Below are 19,545 nucleotides of genomic sequence, written 5' to 3' on the forward strand. Positions count from 1 at the left end.
CTTTGCCACAGGACTGAACCTGTTGCAGGGCTGGTGATATCTGTTAGATCTTCTTGCTTTAAAAACAAGCCTGGGCCACAATTTAAAAGGGTGGAATTCCCAATACAGGGTTGATAAATGGATGCATTGTAGCTGATTGAGAGCTCAAGAGGGAATGCATTTTAATTAGAAACCAGGGATGATTTTCACTGCTAGAATTCCAGCAGTCAGTGGTTGCCCTTGTTCATATAAAAACTGTTTGAGTCTCTGTTAATTGTTTCTTATCTTCACTGGAGGAGGGGCTATATTGTCTGAGAACAGGCAGACCTAGGGAATAGGGGGCAATGTAAAGAACTTACATTTGAAGCCCACAGTTGGTGCACATGAGTGCCATTTTCAGCTTCTGGCCTTACCATCAGTTTCTAGAGAATTTGAGTGCCTTCTCCCCAGTTCCCTCACTCCTTTCTGTAACACAGGAAGCTGTTGTGTTCTTTCCGTGTGAGGGAGGCATGTAGGACTGGCTCAGTTTACATATCGAACACCGAGGATGAAAATGCCCTTTAGATGCTGTCAGGCCAAACATGGTTGTCTTCTCCCTGGCAAAGCCCAGTGAGATTGAGCCTGAAGCAGCATTGTGCCAGGCACAGTTCCCATTCCCCTCCTCCCTCTCCATTATAATGTACTTCTCAACAATTTTTCCACTGTTTACTTAAAAATCCATAAAACAAAAGACTGAGGCTGAAGAAGCTCCACCTGGGGAACCCAAGGTTGAGGAAACCCCTGCTGCTGCTGCTGCTGGTGTGGAGAAGGAGGCTGTCCCTGCTGAGCCTGCCGAGCCAGCAGAGCAGGCTGTGGTGAGTGACCTGTCCCCCATGCCACCTCCTGAGCCTCATCCGAGCCACCTTCCATCATGGTGGATGTGTCTGCTGCATTTCAGCCACCCTTTCCATCATCACCATGCATCCATGGCTGGTTTCCCCAGCACCAGGCTGTGTCACAGCATGCCTCTCCAGCACGCATCTTCCTATCCACCCTAAAGTGTAATCCTCTTGTGTTTGGCATTTTAGACTGAAGTTTGGCTGAGTGGTTGTGGTTTCACAGATTGTTTGATTCCAGATGAACTTCAAAAGGAGAAAGAATTGATGCCATGTTTAGATGACTTTATTAGCAGTTTTCTCATTTCAAGCTGAGCACTAAGCCAGTGTACATATTGTGTGGTCCTTGCTAAAGCATGAAAATACCAGAAAAAAGCAATTGTAATGTAAGTTATCTACAAGATTCATGGTTTTAGAAGCCAGCCATGATCTGAAGAGGGAACTCCATTATCAGTTTGGAGATCTTTACATGTCAGCATTCAGGAGAAAGCCCTGTGGCCTATGGAGACCAGGCTCTCCCCTTTCCTGTGTGGTTTCTTTTCAGTTGATATAAATCACAGCAATAACTTGTCAACTCCATAGTAAGGCAAAGAATGAAACTGCCTGTCTGAGGCACATTGTTTTGTCAAACTCTTGTCCAGAATGCCTCGTGTCTAGTCAGAGTAAATCTGATAGTTTGGAATAAAGGAGGAGGGAGGGAAGGTGGAGAGACAAGGGAGGGGAAATCAGTCATTGGGTTGGAGCTCTCCTCTTCCCCTGAGTGAATGGCAGGGAATAATGTGGAACAACAAATATTAATGAAGCTGAAAAGATTATTTCTAGATGGCTTTATTCTACTCATCTGTAAGGATTTAAGGAAGAAAAAAAGTTGGGGTTTGTTTTTTTTGTCTGCTAGTTTTGCTGGGGTTTTCTTAATTTCTTTTGAAATAAGAAGTTGTCCTTGCTAATTTGGGAAAATAAGCTAAAAGTGTTGATTTTAAACTGTCTGAAATGGAGTCATTCTGCATTTGGCTCTGGGGGGCTGTTATTTCAGGAAGAGCTTTCCAGGACTTGCAGAGAAGAATTTTGGAAGATTAGGATTAATGACAAGTAAGATCAAAGCTAAGGAAAGTACAGAGTTGCAAAGGATGAGAGCATGTCATTTCTCGACAGCTCTGCATTCGTTTGCTTCAAAAGTGGCAGTTTACTTTAAAAGTGGACTTGTAAAATATTGATAGCTTCTTTCTGGGAATCTTTATGCAAGTTTGGTAACTTCCAGATTGGAGTGACAGCCCCTAAGCAGTTTAATTTTTCTGTGGTAGGTTTCCTGTCACATCCCATTAATCCAGGAAGTTTATGGTATGCAGTCTTCACTGGGGGAGCTTCACAGTAAATACTGTGGTAGGGTTTTCATTTAAATTAGGGAGGGAATGGTCCAGGGGGTAGGGTACCACTTGCAGGACAGGGAGTTCTGTATTCAGTTACTTGCTGTTTCCTACTCTGCCTGAGCAAGATTGCCAACTTCATTATGAGAGCTCATCAGAATTGCTGCCTGAGATCTCATTACGTATTTTTGTCTTGATCCTTCAGGTCTCAAATGCCATAGAATGAACAAAGTTTTTATTAATAGCTGTCAACAGCTGATCCTATCTGGGGAGGGGATAAAGTGTTTGGCAATTAGGACAGAATGACCATGTGCACCAACAGAAGTCAACCATGGCAAAAAGTCCTTGCCTGGACTTCTGCACACTGAAACAGTCGTTTCCCTATTTCCATAGCAGCTGTAAAACCCCAAGGGCACAGTCTGAAGGATATAATGCATTAACTTATTTCTATAAATGCATTAATTCTTTTTCAAATAATGTGTCCTATGTTTAGCAGTAGCAGTCAATTTTTCTCCTTCGTGGTAGCCGATGCAGTGCTGTGTTTTGACTTTCAGCCTGGGAACAGTGCTGATAATACCAATGTTTTCAGTTGTTGTTAAGTGATGTTTACCCTGACCAAGGACTTTGTGAGGCTCATGCTCCGCCAGGGAGGAGGGGAAGCTGGGAGGAAGCAGAGACAGGACACCTGACCCAAACTGACCAAAGAGGTATTCCATACCACAGCACGTCATGCCCGGGAGGTAACTGGGAGTTACCCGGAAGGGCTGGGGGACTGTGGGGTTGGGTGAGGTATGGGCTGGTGCTTGGTCAGGCTGGGGGGGGCGAGTTATCAGTCAGTTGGTGGTGAGGTGTTGTGTTCTCTTCCCTTGTTATTTCCTCTATCATCGTTATTATTACTGGTGGTAGCAGTAGTGATTTGTGTTAAACCTCAGTTACTTAAACTGTTGTTATCTCAACCTGGGGGAGTTGCATTCTTTCGATTCTCCTCTCTGTCCCTCCGGGAGAAGGGGAGGGCAAGAAGACGGGGAGTGAGTGAACGAGCTGCCTGACTGGTTTTAAACCACAACATAATGCTACACCTCTCACTACATCAGTTTCTCACATTCAAACAAAGGCAACATGAGGATGTTATAATGAAGTGAAAGCTTATGAAATCTTGTTATTTCCCTTTCTTCTTCTCCTACATGTAAGACAGAGAGAGTTGAGAGCACTGCTCAGAGATCAGCTTTTTGGCTTCCATTATGCTCATTAGTTTGGAAAGAGCCTTTCAGTGCTTTGGATCTGATGCATGCCTGGACTCTGATGTTCTTCCATCAAAGCAGACACTCGGCTGAATATTGTGGTTTTCAAAGCTGTGTATAAGCAGATACAAAACTACGTCCTGACAAACTCTTTGTAGACACTGAACAAGTACAGCAGAAGCCAGGAAACACCCTGCACTTTTGGGGTTATCTAATTATGGTTGAATCCCATTGTATGTGCAAATCGCGGTGTCCATATAGTGGAATGTCCAAATGGTGGAATGTATTGTTTGGCAGAGCAATACAGTGGTCAAATACAGAGGAGCCACCGACTGCATCCTAATTCTGAGTGTGCAGCTAAGTGCAGGTGTGAAGTTGGAGGATGAGGCCATTAAAAATATATGGCTTTAGTGAACAGGAGGGAACTGGTGTAGGATGGTGTCATTCTGTTGAAGTCTGCAGAAGCATATTTTTCTCACTTGATGGAACAAGGGTGTTACTTTACTGAGGTGTTAGTGCAGCCATCCTTTTTACTAGGCCTTCATGCCCTAAAATTGGTACAGTTCGTGCTTCCGTGCCTCTCTTCTCCACCCCACCATTCACAAAATCCCAACTTCCAGCTAACCAAAAATGCAAAAGCAAAATGCTACTAATCTGACTAGACAAATTGGGAAGTCCGGAGCTTTGGGAAGCAAGGATAGCTCTTGTTACTTTCCTCTTTCCCACCAAAACTGTGTTTCCAGTGTGAGGAAAACAGGCCTCATTTAAAAATATGTATATGTATATACTAGATTCTTCTGCAAAGAGTTACAAAGTTGGGCTGTTGGGATTCAGAATATTGCCAGGGTAATAGTAAGAGAAGGGCAGAGGCTGTCATGTTCCAGGCTATAAGGTGCAGGATGATGCTCATTTCTGAAGGCAAACTGACTTGTAAATGCAGCTGATAGCAGAAGTTCAGCACTTTTTAATAGTAGAAGTAGGGAAAGCATCTATCTACTGACTTGCAGTTGGACATAAAGCTTTTACAGGCAATAGAAACATTTGTGTATACCTCTTCTGTAGAAGAAACAAGGAAAACAGTGAGACTTCTGTGTGTGGCTGTGTGCATCACAAGGGTCAGAAATAGGTGTATTTTGCTGTTGATATTTGGGGTTTTCCTATTTAAGACTCTCTATAGTCCCCTCAGACTTAATATAAAATGGAAGACTCCATGGCAGAGGCATGGCAGGGTCAAGAAGAATTGGTCATTAAAAGAGAAGGTTATATAACACTGTAATTTTAATGGGATAAGGCTGTGAAAGGTTTCTATGGTAACACAGCTGTCAGCGTCTGCCTTGCCCCAGCATCTGGACATGTTAGGGGCTTATGAGGTGACCGCAGGCAATACTAGAAGATTAGATTAGGAAAGACATGAGTGGCATGAAGTTTGGATATAACTCAGCATCCTTCCAGCACAGAAGAAACAGGCAGCCATTTCACTTGAAACTGAAAACTTACAACAGAAAATTTGGTGTGACAGGTTTGGGTGTGTGAAGGCCGTTAGTACTTGAGGTCTCCTAATTTCTGATTGCCAAAGCAGATGGTCCAGTCTACCATGCCCTCACATACATTTGCATCATTTGTCTTCACCCTTACAGCTCTTTGGGAAAGTTTGATCTAGCTGTGTATGCAAACAGCCTCAAAATTTAATGGCAAAGTGGATTTCCTTCACAGGGCTTGGATTTGTTTTTCCTCAGCAGGCTGTCTGTAGAAACAGCCTGTGTCCTCAGTTCAACCTGAACAGAAAGAAGCATCTCCAACTGTTCCAAACCAGGCCTGAATTCACCCACATAGAAATTTAGCAATTTAGCAACTACAGAACTGTAGAAAAGGACCTAGTGTTAGATGGCATCTGTGCTGTAAACAGTACTGTTTGGGGAGCGCCTGTTATTATTCAGTGTACTTAATCCCTTGAACACCTCAGTGGGTGTCAGATTTGGAACACCACTGACACATGTCTAATTCCTTAAATGTCAGGCACCTGCTGCACGTACCACTGCATATGGACCTAGAGAAGGGTGATTCTGCAAAAAAATGATGAATTTTGTGACCCACCTCTTTTGAACAGCCCCTTTAAATGAGTTGCAGTCCAACATGAGTGGAAGAAGTAAGTGCTTTAGAAAGTTTACCTTGAAGCTCTGATGAGTTGCAGGGGCAGCAACAGGTTATAATGGGAACATTTGGAGTCTTGGGTGGGAGAAGTTTGAGGGTGCTGGAAACCACAGGGTCAGCAGTGGGTTGTGGGGTGTTACTAAACAGCTCTTTGAAGTTGATGCTGCCGCTGCTAATAACGTATGTAAAAGGTTTTATTTGTTGGCTTTTAGCCTGTAAGTACTTTTATTTCAGCTTATATGTGGCACCAAGAATCTTTCTGCTTGCCATATACTATCCCTTTTAGTTCCAGCCATTCATTTCATTGCATCCCATACATGCTGTGCTTCTATTAAGCTTGCTTAATAACCAATTTCTCTGCAGCTATTGCCTCAGCATGAGTAAGGTGATGACCATATTTCCTCTTTATACAGGACAGTGTCGAGGCAGGGGATAAGGAGACAACTGGAGTTGCTGAGAAAGAAAGCGAGGTACATGTGAACAGCCTTGAGGCTGTGGTTGTGCTTTAATATCTTCAAGAGAATCATGGTGAAGAATACAGTTGTCATTTGCACATCATCAGTATGCAGGCCAACATGATGCAGCTGTGGTATCTGTTGTAACACTGCACAGATATATCTTTATCTGTGGTATATATTCTAACACCAGAGCATCCCTCATTCAATGCAGCACCTGCCTTAGAAACTGTCTGTTGTAGCAGTACAGTGATAAGTATATTCAGGGCAGCAAACAAAGCAGCTTCATGGTTGAAGGAGGTATAAATCTGTTTCCATTGACATTTGGAAATATATTGCATAGAATCCCAGTAGCTTTTACTAGCACAATGTACCCTAAACTAAAACAGATATTTGAAAATAATCAAGTTAAAAGCTTGTTTGCTAAAGCACAAAGCCAGCATCGAATTAGATATAGTTAAAATCAAATTACAAAGCAACTGAAAAGCTCAGTGACATACATTAAGCTGTGCATGTGTAGACTTGATCGATTATATTTTGCTTATAATTTTCCAGAGGTGATAAAACTACTTCCTGTGAATCCTTCTATACTAAAGTGAAATAATAATGCTTTCAAACATGCAGAGGGCACAGCACAAGAGGAACGGCTTCATATTAAATGCAGGGATAGAAGCAGGGACTGGGAAACATTGGAACTCCTAGTTACAATCCTTACTTACTCCTTAATCCCTTAGGATTCCTATCTGGAGGTGCTGACAACCTCCTTTTTTTGTTGTCACTCATTTTGGTGTCACAGTGTATAGAAAAGGATTGTGTGCTGGTCACCATTTGCTTAAGCTTCAAAACATAGTTAAGTCCAGCTGCCCAAGCTTAGGTTTGTTACCCTGCTATAAAACAGCAGTAGCTCTGCCAGAGTTGAGGATATGTCTGTGGCTCACTGGGAAGTGAGTTTGGGACTCACTGGTGTCTTACACCTTACCAGTACTGCCACACAGCACAGAAACCAGTGGAATAGCAAGAAAGTACAGGATGGGAATGGTAGATCAAGCCCAGCTCAGTTTCAACACAGTGCAAGTGTGTGTTACGTTGCTCCTCAGTGTAGCTTGTCGCTCCCAAGATAGTCTGGTCCAAGAGCAACATGCAAGAAATCTGTGCTCTTGTGAGCACTAAGGCCAAGTCTTTGAAATATTTCTTCTTTTTTCTAATATATCTTGTCCTTATATAGCTAAGGTCTCTTACCTGGTAAGTTTGACCCTGTGTTCAATTTAAAATCACAAAATCACTGTATGCCGGAGAGCTGCCATAAGAGATTAGGCTATTTGCTAAGCTGATATCTGGTCTCCAGTGGAGAATGATCCCTTTGATACTGTAACTTGCACAATCAATTCTTAAGTAGCCCCCCAAAAGTCTTCCAAAACTTTGCAAGCAATTGATGTATTCCTTAAAGCATGATGATCAGTTCCTCTTGATATTATATTAACTAGCTTAGCTTTGATTGTAACCAGCTGCCACAAAAACTACCCAGGTTCTTTCTGGGGTGAGATCCTCAGCTCTGGAAAAGCAGCATCGCCGAGGGAGCTCCTCTGGCAGACCTTTCCTTCTTCTCTGCCTGGGTTCATTCTTGCTTCCAGATCCATGGCATTATGTTGAGCTGCCAGCACTGTTAACGAGAGGAGAATGCAACCACCTGAATCGGCTGCACCCTGGGTAAAGCAACATCCACTTCTGCTGCAATTAAAGCAGTCAAGTGGCTCTTCTTTCACAGCCCTCATTATACTGGATGACCCTTTCTTTGTGGTTGGTATAATGGGACAACTGTCCAAATGTCAGTAATGCTGCTAGAGATAGTTAATTTGGAACACTATTAGACTGTCTGGTATCATTGATGACCTATGGAAAAGAGATTTGTAGGATGGGCTTTACATGAAGTAAGGTAATACAGGTAACTATCTGCGAGTATGTGGTTTGCCATGGCAAGGCGTGAATTCAGTGGCATGAACCTCCCTCTTTCTTTTCCCTACTATTCAAATATGTTTGAGGCTGGTAGTGAGGTTCATTCTGTGTTACCCCACATGTGTTCTTGTGAAAGCTTTTTTTAATCATCTAGCTTGCATTGAGTTTGTACTCTAAGCCACAAGAACAAATGATTAGGCAGTTGTGAGCTGGGGTATACATTCAGCGGCTCATGGCTACAGGCTGTGACAGCATCACCCTTTCGCTGCAGGGCATTTGAGAGCTGCTTCATGTAAATTAGTATTCTCCTCCTCAGTGAAATAAAATGGGCTGTACAAGTCCAATAAATAGAAAAGTAGTGCTGATCCTAATCACAACAGACAGTGAGATCAATTTCTGCAGGATGCTATTAGAAGTGCACGGTATAAAATCAATCTGATACGATACGCACACTGTTTCCCCTCTTTCCTACTAGCTGCTTCCAGGGCTTTTGCACTCATCTTTTATTTGGATATCTTCTTGGTCAAGGCTGCTAGAATTGGCAATACTAGCAGTGGCAAGCTTGCTCACCTTGCAAGTCATCAGTGAGGATTTCAACGTCTGCCTATGTCGTTTTGATCTTACTTCTTTTTATAATAGGGCATTCTTTGTCAGCAGCATTTTCAATTTAAGCTAAAGCTTCTCCAGTGATTTCTACAAAGCCCTTCAGTATTTTCTGCCTCCAGGACCCCAGAAGAATTTCTTTATCGTGTCAATTAATAGTAATGAATAGGAATAGTGCAGAATGTTAGATACTGCTGAAAAACAATGCCTGAAGAGTGCCTGTGGACAGTTAATTACAAGTACATCAAGTTGAGTTCAGGTAGCTGAATTAGCCTCATCTGTGGAAGAAAGATCAAACTGAGGAAACAAAGAGTATGAGGCTGTTAACTGGAGATCAAAACTATTTCTGCTAACTGTAGCTTCACATGGGTACCTAGCAAACTGTTTTACTTTAGTGTTTTTACTTTATCCTGATGCTGTCATACATTAAAGATACCCTGTTGAAATTAGTTGGATTAACAGAATGAGTTTTATCATTTACCTTCCACCTTCCATCCCTTAAGGTTAACCCACTCTGTATATCCAATACACTACTGCAAGAATATACGGGTATGTACCAAGATCAGTGTTAGCGTGATACCTAAATTACACCAGTAGTCTCTGCTGGATGAAGGATTCAACATTGGTCTATAGGCAGGTACATTTCTATCCACATTTCAAGAACTGGAACAACTAACTGCATTTACTTTTCAATAGAGACCAATCACAAACAGTTCAGTCTCATCCAGACTGAATGGGCTTTTATGTATGTTTCTGTTGTTTATCCTGACCTAGCTATGGATCTTTACAGTTGCATTTTTTTTCTAATATCTGATGGAATCTGAAGATTTCTGACCTTTATCCAGCTGTAGAATATATTTGCTTCTGCTGCTATAGCCCAGTTTGCCACTCTTTCTATTAGAAAAGAAGTAAGGCAGTATTTTTGAAGCCATCCCAGGTTTAGAGGTAGGTGGCAGTAGCTGGAGAACACTTGGAGCCTCTTCCTGAGAACAGACTCCACTATCAGGGTCTTGTGGACCCCTGGGCTGCTTGCAAGCTCCTCCTTCTCAGCAGAAGCCTGTGGTGAATTTCTTCTACCATACAGCTTGAAGGCAAGAGAAGGAAAGAACATTAGAACCTTGGCAAACTGTTACTGCAGTAACACCGCAGGACTGTGCCAAGAGCTTTCTAGTGGGGTTTCATAGATGTGCCTTCCCCAGCTGTTATCGGCTTCCTCGCACAAGCTTGACCCTGGCGCTTGCTCTCTCCCACAGCCTGGGAGGAACCCCAGTGAAACCAAGGCCATGGGTTGGCATCACCCCGGGAAGTCACAGAGCGGAGGCTGGTCCATGGTGTCTCCAGCAGATATCCAGAACTCACACCCTGAAGGGTCCCTCTCTTCTGTTGGTTGTAGGTGGTACCTGCTGCCGAGGGGGCTGTGGAAGCAGAAGGCGGTGCGGCTGTGGCAGCAGGAGCTGGTGATGGTGTTGCTACCACTGAGCAGGAGGGTGTTGCTGAAGGTGACAGACCTCAGGGAGAGGAAAGGGAGGCTGATGTGTCTCAGGTAACTCGTGTCAGCGCATGGGGAAGTTTGTTACGGGGATCAGGACAGATTCAGCTGCCCAAAGGAGCTGAGGCTGTTGGAGCTCTGAGCCCCCAAGTCCAAAAAGTGGCAAGGCTGAGGTTCTACTGGGTTAGCCTTGGGAGAGGCCCACACAGTGTACCCCTTCTTGTGAGGGTTGTGCCCACCTTTCTGCCCCTATGCTCCCCTGGGCTTATGGAAATGGGGCTTGATGGCTCCTGTGAGGGGCCTAGAAGCAGCATGGGCAGGATATTGTTCCTGCTGTAGTCTCTCTGTGCTCCTCTGTGGAGGCAAGCTTTACCACATAACCGAACAGGGCTGTCTGGTGAAATAGGCAGAGAAAGTAATGATTTTTTTCCTGCCTCCTGGCACCATGTGCTATCAATAGCATTACTTTGTTTTACGTAAATTGTGGTGGTCAAGCCATGTATCTGCATCTGGCCTGCTGCCTTTTCTTCTGCAATCTCTGAGGAGCTGGGGAGCAGCTCCTAGAGCAAACTCTGCAGCTGGGCAGCCAGTTGCCACCTCTGTTACTGCATGTTGTATTTCTGCTCGTAGTAGGATGGTCTGGCAGAGGATTGGTGAACACATTCTTTTCAGGTTGGATGCTCCAGCAAGTTTCATTAACTGCTTTTTGCCCCAAACTTCATTATTGGCCAGATGCTACCTACTTAGCCTTTTTTGCTTTCTCTGCTCTCGGTTACATTGCTGTAAACCAGGATAAATCTCATTCAGCCAAAGAAAAAGGTCATGTTTCCTTCTTTCATCACTTTTGTCTCACTATCACCCTGCTGACTTGAATTCCCAAAGAACTATAGGATGGTGACTCTTGGAACTCGTGGCTTTACCCAAATCCACCCACAGTTAAGAAAGAGCAGACTGGAGGAGAAAGGTCTGTTAATTTCAATGCACATTGAAAATGACATCCCAAACTATCTGCAGAGCATTTTTATTATTTACTGCATTGATTTGCGGTAACGTAAAAAGTAGACCCAGGAGGATGAAATGGAACAGTAAAAACAGGGAAGGGGTTACTCATTTATATTCTTGCACAAGTACTGTTGTTTTCTTAATGTAGAAAGAAAAGGAAGAGAAGGAAATCTCCATTCTCATATATGCCCTTTGCAGTAGACAAACAATTGTGGTTTGCTGTTTGAGATAAAGTACTGAATACACTCGGTTTGGTTTTGTTTTTCCCAGGAAAAGGTCAGCAGCATCCCTTCAGTAGTAATAGAGCCAGCATCAAACAATGAGGGGGAGGGAGAAGAACACGAAGCCGTCATGAACGATTCCAAAGATGCTGCAGCGGAGATGGGCACTCAGGGCACTGACGTCTCTTCCAGTGAAACTTCCCAGGCTGGAACTGAGGAGAAACCTGCAGAAGAAATCCAGGCTGCACCTTCTCAGGATCAGCCTGTTCCAGCAGAAGATGCAGCTTCTGCAATGCCACCCGGCTTTCTCTTTAAGGTCTGCTTCTTCATTCTTCTTGTAGACATGCACTCAGATCTAGCTTCTGTGGACGTGTCTGTCTGTGCAGGTAGTGTGATGACTTCTTGAGGCTGAAGGATGCTTAGTTTAACAGCCAGACACATGCACACACAAATACACACAGGCACAACTTTAATAGTGTATTGTTGCTTTGTATGTGAATTCTGAGATGACACGTTTTCTGCACACTGTTGTTGTGGTGCATATCCTTACGTAGCTGTAAGACTCACTGAAGTACAAGAACTCCTTTATCTCACCAAATTGCTACTGAAAATTCATACACTGAGTAAAAGCAGACTGCCAGAGTTAGTCAGCAATATTTTATGATAGATGCCAATGATATATCTAATATACTAACAATATACTTGATCTTTAAGGTCCCTTCCCACCCAAACCATCCTGTGATTCTATGAATATTAAATATTGGCATTTTTCTGGCCTGAAAATCAATAGTGGAAGTTCTCTTTATGTTGGAACCCATGGGACTTCTACAGTTGATGGTTATAAAGCCAAAATGTCATTCCCTGACTTCAGTAATATTATAGTTATAACTGTTAGGGAAATCAAACAGTAAAGTTTAATGAGGCATAGGAAGTTCTCTCCTTGGCTGGCAAGATCCCTAGGGTTTCCTGGTTCACAAGGTTCTTTGATAATGCTTCTCACTTCAGAATCACTGAGCAGCTCCTTGAGGATGGATGAACTTTACATGTTTCCTATTCTAATTTGCATAGTTCAGACTAATTAGTCCCATAGCACTCCGTAAGTATTTCATTCCTCTTGGTCTATTCTCATTGCTCAGTATTTTCAGCAAATTTAGAGATTAACATTAAGGTGAGGGTGAGCAGTATTGTGCAGCTCTGACTCGGACATGCTGACATAGTTCATCTCTTGCTTTTCATCACTCTCTTGGGTCAGACATAAGTAAAGAGAAGCAGAATGGATGCCAACCATCTGGCTCTTGATGCCATTTTCTTTCATTATTTCAGAGTTACCATGGCACTGGCTGTGCTTTGGAGAAAACTAGAATAGCACATCTCTTAAGGAGGTAGAGCCATTTAGTTAAAATGGTCTGTTCACAATGACATGCTGATCCTGCCAGCATTTTAATAATCACACCTTTGAAAGACAGGTATTTTTGGCAAGCCTGTCTGCCAGTAAATGGGAGCTCTCTCCAGGGCAAGCATTAAATAGGATTCCCATTACTCGCCTCTTTGATCACATGTTGAAATGGGTGCTGTACATCCCACATAAATTTCCATGGACGTTTGCAGCAAGAATAACATCCAGTGGCCACAGCAAGAGAATGGGAATCTGAAATAGCAGTTCCTGGAAGTCTTTCCCACATTCATTTGCAAATCCTGCTACCCCTCTCTCATTGGGAATGAAAGCAAGTTCCTCACACAGGAGTAAGGGTGGCACAACTTGTCTAAGAGGCAGGACTCGTGGGGTGTTATAATATCATCTGTCCTTGAGATACTGGGGCGGGATCTTGGGTTTCCTTAAGTAGCCTCAAGAAGACTTACTTAAGCTGTTCCTGCTTTCAAGGAAGTGAATAGAAAACTGTGATACAAATCAATCTCAACCTTGTTGATTCGAATGTTCCTGTCTATACCCATATGCTTGCACAAAGGCAGCACGATATTCTGTTGGGGTTGTTTGTTTTTTTTAAAGATTTAACATAATCTTGTTAAGAAAATGTCTCCATTTTGATCACAGCACATGTTTGATGTTATTTCCTTCAGGTTGAAGTCCTACATGATTTTGAGGCAGCTAACAGTGATGAGCTTAATTTAAAACGGGGAGATATTGTACTAGTAATTCCTTCTGAGACCACAGCTGATCAGGTAAAAACAAGTATCTTCCTTTTGTTAACATTTATCTTTGTCTTACTGGGTTTCTTACAGAGTATAGTTAATGGGAATGTGTATTCAACATGTCACTACTGTCAGAAATCACAAAGATTTTTGTCTTTGGACTGGGTTTTGAGACTAAATGGCACAGTTGGCTACAACTGAAGTCCCAGATGAACTCTACTAGGAGGCTCCAACCTCAGCTTTTTTATTAGGGCTTTTTTATGCTACTTTGTAGTGGATTTAATACAGGCACACAAAGACTTAATACAGAAAATGACTTACAAATTGTGCATTATGTTGCTATATATCAACTTGTCTTATCGCTGCAGTAAAATCGATTCTATGGTCCCTAGATGTTCAGAGCTTTTATGTATAGATTTGGAGAAATGATACAAATTCTCCCACAGAGAACACTGAGACTGCACACAAATTGTGTTGTCCTACAGCCAAAGCGGACAGAGCTGCATGAGTCTAAAGCTAACTCTGCCCTCTGGAAGCTGGAACCTGAATTCAACTACAGTTTAATTTCATTTAAGAGATCTAATTTTGTTTTAACAGTATGTTTCATTTGAGTTTTAAACAGTTTTATTCCATATGTGAAATTGAATTGCACTGAAGTGAATTGATTTTTGGCCACTGCTTTAAAAGAGAAGACTGTGCTGCACAGTTAGTACCTGCCACTTACATGGGCATCTATTAGTGCCAGCAGCATTGGTGAAAGTGTCCCATTTATTTGGGGGTTGAGAAGTGGGGATCTGGATCCTGCCTATTCAGGTAGCCTAAGAGCACTGATCTCAGTGAAGAATACTTCTTAAAATAGGTCTAAATATTAATGCCCTAAGCACATATGAGTGCTGGGGGCTGTGCTTGAAATTGTTTTAGTGGTGGATGCTGCCTAAAGGGAGGTAATAACCAGTGTTCATCATCTCAGCTGAGCTCTCTTTGAATACAAGAGACAAGTAATGAGGTTTTGTGTTTGTTGTTTTTTTCTATTTCAGAACAAAAGATGTTTCTTTCAGCAGGGCACTTTGCTCTTTTTATAGGAATAGATTCTTTTATCCTTACTCCAATTATGCTGCATCTTACCTCATGGGCAGGTCAAGTGATTTCAATAGCAATATTTGCAGAATAGAAGACTGCTGTAAGGATAGCAAAATGTGCTCTCTGTTTTCAGTCTGTTTTACTTAGGATGTTATGTATTAAATATGCTTAATCTTCACTTGGTGAATCCATGAGGTACATTCTTGTGTGCATCAAAATGCCATTAGCATTAATTGGAGTAAATTGTGTGCAGTGATGGAGAAAATAAACCTTTATGTATTCACGTTTCTGAAACTATTCTGGTCATATCTTTATTACTCAGTACTTATTTGCCCTTCATGTTTAACATCGCTATATAGCTTAATCTTTTTGTCTTTTCCTAGGTACCTTGCTGATTTATAGAGTCTTCTTATCTTTGTTATTCTTCTCCTTCAAAACTGACCTGTCTAAAGCCATATTTTTAATATAGCTGGTAACAACAGCTTGTGTCCTCTATTCAAAGCAAACCAGTCCCACCCAGTGGCTTTTCCATTAGCCCTGAGTTGAAGATTTTATCCAGTAAAACTATTCCCCCATACAACCCAGGCTGCCTGTGGCAGAAAGCTGCAGTTCCTCTGTCTTTTCTCTCAGCTATTCCACATGCTTCAAAAACATGTCCCTGGTTGCATGTACCCAGCCAGTGCCGTACTGTATCTGCTCTAATGGTGCTTATTTTCGGGCAGAGAGCCACTACACCCCCCCATGCAGCTGCTGAGCAATCGTGACTCGATGGTGTATGTGAAGATGTGTCCAAGCTACGCTATCTCCTTGTCTCCTCTTTCTGCAATAATACATACGGCAGTATTAGAAATCCTGCTTGTCACGGCTTTGCTCTGGCTCCTGTTCTTAAAAGGGACAAGGCATGGAGTGACTGAGTTAGTGAGATGAGGATAGGTCGAGCATTGTTAAAACTACTGAAGGTAATTCCAGGTAGAATTGATCACAACCCTTTCCAATAAGAAATCTCCCTTTCGATTGCTTGCACTGCTGATGATTTGTTTGCAATTTTACATGTCAAGTTCTGGTTTAAGTTTCCAGGAATTACAGGAAAAGTAACTGCATATTAACTAAGTTTGAGTTTCTAGAGAGAGTAATTCTGGCGATTGCAAGAACTGTTATTTCTTCTGACTGCCAATACATGAACAAGAGAAAATAACTCTCAGGGGAAAAAAGAAACCAGTTGAAAACTACCTTTTTCCCCATCTATGGTATTGTGCAATGTCTCTGGCCTGCTGCTGTGCTCTTACTGCGCAACTGTGCCAATATTATTGTGGCAACTTTGAAACAGATTGGCACAGATGCAGATCTTGTGTAATATTGGATGGCCTGGAAGTCTGATTATCCAATTTTGAGTTCAGTTACATGGGGTAAAGGCCATACAATATACTTGCAGTCACTCGGTCTCATGGAACTGTGGTCTGGCAGAACAGAGAAAACAGGCTGTGAAACATCAGAGGCTGCTTTTTAACCAGAGTACCAAATCTTTTAGCCATGTGACTGAAGCATCCTCAGGTCTGAAGCTCATAGCAGGGAATCAGGGAGATATGAAGTTTAAGAGACTGTCTTTTTCCTTGCAGGAGGCTGGCTGGTTGACAGGCATTAAGGAATCTGAGTGGCTTCAGTACAGGGATGCAAATAGCTATAAAGGACTTTTCCCAGAGAACTTCACACGCCATCTGGAATAGTTCTCCGTGCCAGCAGCCGAACGTGGTATGAAGCTCAGTCAGTAGGTTTTTAACCTCTTTGAAACACAGGAGCCCACCTTTTGTAGTTTGAGCTGTGAACGGTTTACAGACTGGTGCCAGACAAAGCTTGTTGAAACATATCGAAATGAGCATGAATGCAAACAGTTCAGTGAAGCAGTACCTGAAAACCAGAAAACTCAAATAAAAAAACCGATGTCGTTTGTTCACACGTACGTGGCAACAGGTTTGTTTGTGCGTTGTCAGAGCTATGGTGATCCTGTATTTGGTCCTTTCCCATGAAATCTGGAATTAGCTTCCTCAATACCAAAACCTTAACTTCTCTGCACTAAGTGTATTGTATTGAGTTGCACTGCAGAAGATTTAATTAGTTATCCTGTAGTAATGAGGTCAAACTATTATAAGTTTCATGTGTTGAGAAGAATAATCAACCGCTGCAACGTTTTTCAATGTTATTTTTGGACATGCATAATATATATACACACAAGAACTTATATGTGTATATATAAGTGCATATAGATATATATGCATTTTCACAACTTCATCGTAGTTCTTTGGCTGTGTAGTATCACCAGTACATGCATTGCTCTTTCACTGTCTGGCATTACAGGAAATGGTTTTGTTCCAGAGCAAAACTAGCTGCTCCATTGCCAAAACATGATACAGTATCTGTGTTTGTAATGTGAAATTTTCATTCTGAGATGATGAATAACATCATGTTCAAAGCTGCTAAACCTTTGAGAAGGCATGGCTCGGTCTCCTCCTCCAGCTGCAGTAGCTACAAGGAGATAACGTGGAGGGGAGCTGTTATGACGCTAATCTATACTTTTTTATTTAATTGGCTGAATCGATTGAAAACAAAGAAACAGATCTAATCTCTAAGAAGAAATAAACACAATATATTTTCACTATATGTATTTATGCAGCATACCTTCACAGATCCTTTTAATATATATAATGTATCCTGTATCAAAAAGTCATCTGTAACTTATGTTTTCCAGTGCTGTGTCATTAAAAATAAACCTTTGATCCAAAGAAGCTGTTTCATCTGTCGTGCTTTTGAAGTTTTGTAACACGGAAGTTCTATAGTCTATATGTTGTATTAGAGAGCCTAATCTGAATTTAATACCTCTTTTTCCAAAGAAGCATGGCATAACAGATGCATCATTTAAACTCTTGCTCTCAACCCTAGTCATGGGCCAGAGATCCAAAAGGTCTGAACCCCAGCTCAGCACATCTCATAGCTGCTCCTCCTGTTCCAGACTCTGACCACCAGCTAATATCCGTCCACAAGCACCAAGGGATCGTCTCTGTGCTTGACCACAGATTGCTACCTCTTAGTAATTTCTTTTTAATCCATTGATTTTGTGTGGAAAGACGGTTCTCTAGGAATCTGCTCTGTTGTGCTTGCTGATGCATGGAAGAAGCAAAGCTTTAGGAACATCTGTATTTTACTAGCAATTCAGTTATTTTTCATGATATTTTCGGTTGGGAGCGTGTTTCGGTGCAAATGGTATCTGTTTCTGCTCTATTTCTAATTAATTTTTCAGATTTCAGTTGAAGAAACAGATTTTTTTGTTGCCGTGGAAGAGGAGGCAAGTTGGTTTCTCTGTTTTTTCGGAATACAGTAGCTTTAAAAAGCAAGTCTGATAATAGCTGTGTTTTGTGGAGAAGCTGAATGATGAAACTGTGATAGCTGGGGTTTTGGCTCTGAGACGTCACAGTGAGCAATCAGAGTCCAAAGAGGTTGCAGGAAAGCACTTTGATTTGCTGTTCAGTTTTCCCTTCTAACAGAAGGAGTTCATGAATAGAAATGTATTTCTCATTTTGGGTTAACAACTGTATCTCGTCTTTGGTTTAATGCTAGTTTTGTTTGTTAGACAATCAGACCTGTCTCTCAGCCACTTTTACCACCTGCAGCTCCTGAGATTAATAGTATAAAATAATTGTATTTCTCTGTGATCTATAACGCCTATTCTAGGGCAAGAAAAGAAAATCCTTTCCAATACGTACTGCTGTTACCTACTGGTGGGACCCTCACCCATCAAGTTCCATTAGCTCAGAATCATTTCGCCCTTTTCTTGGATTCTTCTCATTAACACACGTAATGGATTTGGCAAATTATTGAATTTAATGTTTTCAGAGTGCTTGTGAAACAATAACACACTGTATCTTGGTGGCTGTAAAGACTTACTTATGCCTAAGACACCACTAACCTTGAAAGATTTAGCGACCCAGTCTCCTGATCATGCACAGTCTGGCCTTGGAAGTACAGCAAAATAACTGAAGATGGATGAACATCTCATGTGAGTGAGTGAATATACTGTGTCTTTGCAGCTCATCTATCTGGTGGTGGTATGAATAATGAGAAATGTATAAGCTGAATGACATTTCTGTCCCTTTTCTCCTCTTCCTGCTCCTCTCCACACCTTGCTCTACCTTTTCCAGACCTCACAGCTGGGTGTATCTGCCCCTGCTGCAAGAAGAGGGAGGCAAGGCTGGCTGGGTATGGTCCTGCTCAGATTGTGTAGCATTTGCTTCCAGGATGCTCTGATTACTGGTGCCCTAGACATGAAATAAATCAAAGTCTCTTTAAGCTCATGCTTAATGAAAATTCCTTAGTGTCTTTCTGACACAGGGGAAAAGGCATCAAAAGAAAGTCACCATGATGGGTAGGTTAGGTGGATAGGGTGGGAAACAGTTTACAAGACTGTCCCCTCTTGCATACCCATGTGCAAGCAGAGCATGAGTGAGTATTAGAGCAGTAGAAGATGGAAGAACCATGCTGCTTGAAGGATGAAATCAGATTTTACTGGGACTTTTAAAACAGATGTAATTTAAAAGATCTCTTTTTGTGTTTAAAGCACTAAGGTGACAGTTGATGAAGCACCACCTGATAAGCCAGTTCCCAGCTACAGAAAGAAGTTAGTTCAGCTAATGAAGCCATATCTCTGAAATCAGCACAGCAGAGTGTGAAGTGCTGTAATTATCAGTGCCACTGTCAGCTCTGATGTGCTCTCTGGTGGTGAGATGTTCACTGCAGACAAGGGGACTGCAGTGGATGTGATGCAAGCAATCAGGTGAGAATATGAAGTGGACTACATGGATGCATACATTCATACACCTTGCTAAATGCATAATATTATGTATAATTTAATTACCTTCTGAAGACTCCTCTCTTAGTCTTCATCCATGTGATTTCAGCTCTGATGCTCCCCTTGTGTGTAGCATATCTCTGG

At 42.1% G+C, this 19,545-nt stretch overlaps 2 protein-coding genes across 4 annotated transcripts in view; both read left to right on the forward strand.

Moving 5' to 3' along the window:
* VPS41 (VPS41 subunit of HOPS complex) overlaps positions 1 to 16,089 on the forward strand; it is a 222,817-nt gene extending 206,728 nt beyond the window's left edge. The window contains exon 31 of the mRNA XM_057431521.1: positions 16,078 to 16,089. The gene's annotated coding sequence lies outside the window, so the exon portion shown is untranslated. The remainder of the gene's footprint in view (positions 1 to 16,077) is intronic.
* The window catches only part of LOC130611113 (amphiphysin), a 107,781-nt gene extending 90,428 nt beyond the window's left edge, over positions 1 to 17,353 (forward strand). The window contains exons 17-22 of one of the 3 annotated variants that reach the window (XM_057431530.1): positions 711 to 833; positions 6,024 to 6,080; positions 10,015 to 10,164; positions 11,383 to 11,649; positions 13,413 to 13,514; positions 16,181 to 17,353. In XM_057431530.1, coding sequence (XP_057287513.1) covers positions 711 to 833; positions 6,024 to 6,080; positions 10,015 to 10,164; positions 11,383 to 11,649; positions 13,413 to 13,514; positions 16,181 to 16,288 — 807 coding nt within the window. In that variant the 3' untranslated portion in view covers positions 16,289 to 17,353. The remainder of the gene's footprint in view (positions 1 to 710; positions 834 to 6,023; positions 6,081 to 10,014; positions 10,165 to 11,382; positions 11,650 to 13,412; positions 13,515 to 16,180) is intronic. The other 2 variants (XM_057431531.1, XM_057431532.1) reach the window with 2 other exon arrangements.
* The last annotated feature ends 2,192 nt before the right edge of the window (positions 17,354 to 19,545 follow it).

The sequence above is a fragment of the Pezoporus wallicus genome, unplaced genomic scaffold (genome assembly GCF_028554395.1).
Source record: "Pezoporus wallicus isolate ANWC-B61680 ecotype Strahan unplaced genomic scaffold, APGP_CSIRO_Pwel_v1 scaffold_11491, whole genome shotgun sequence".
NCBI classification, from domain to species: domain Eukaryota; kingdom Metazoa; phylum Chordata; class Aves; order Psittaciformes; family Psittacidae; genus Pezoporus; species Pezoporus wallicus.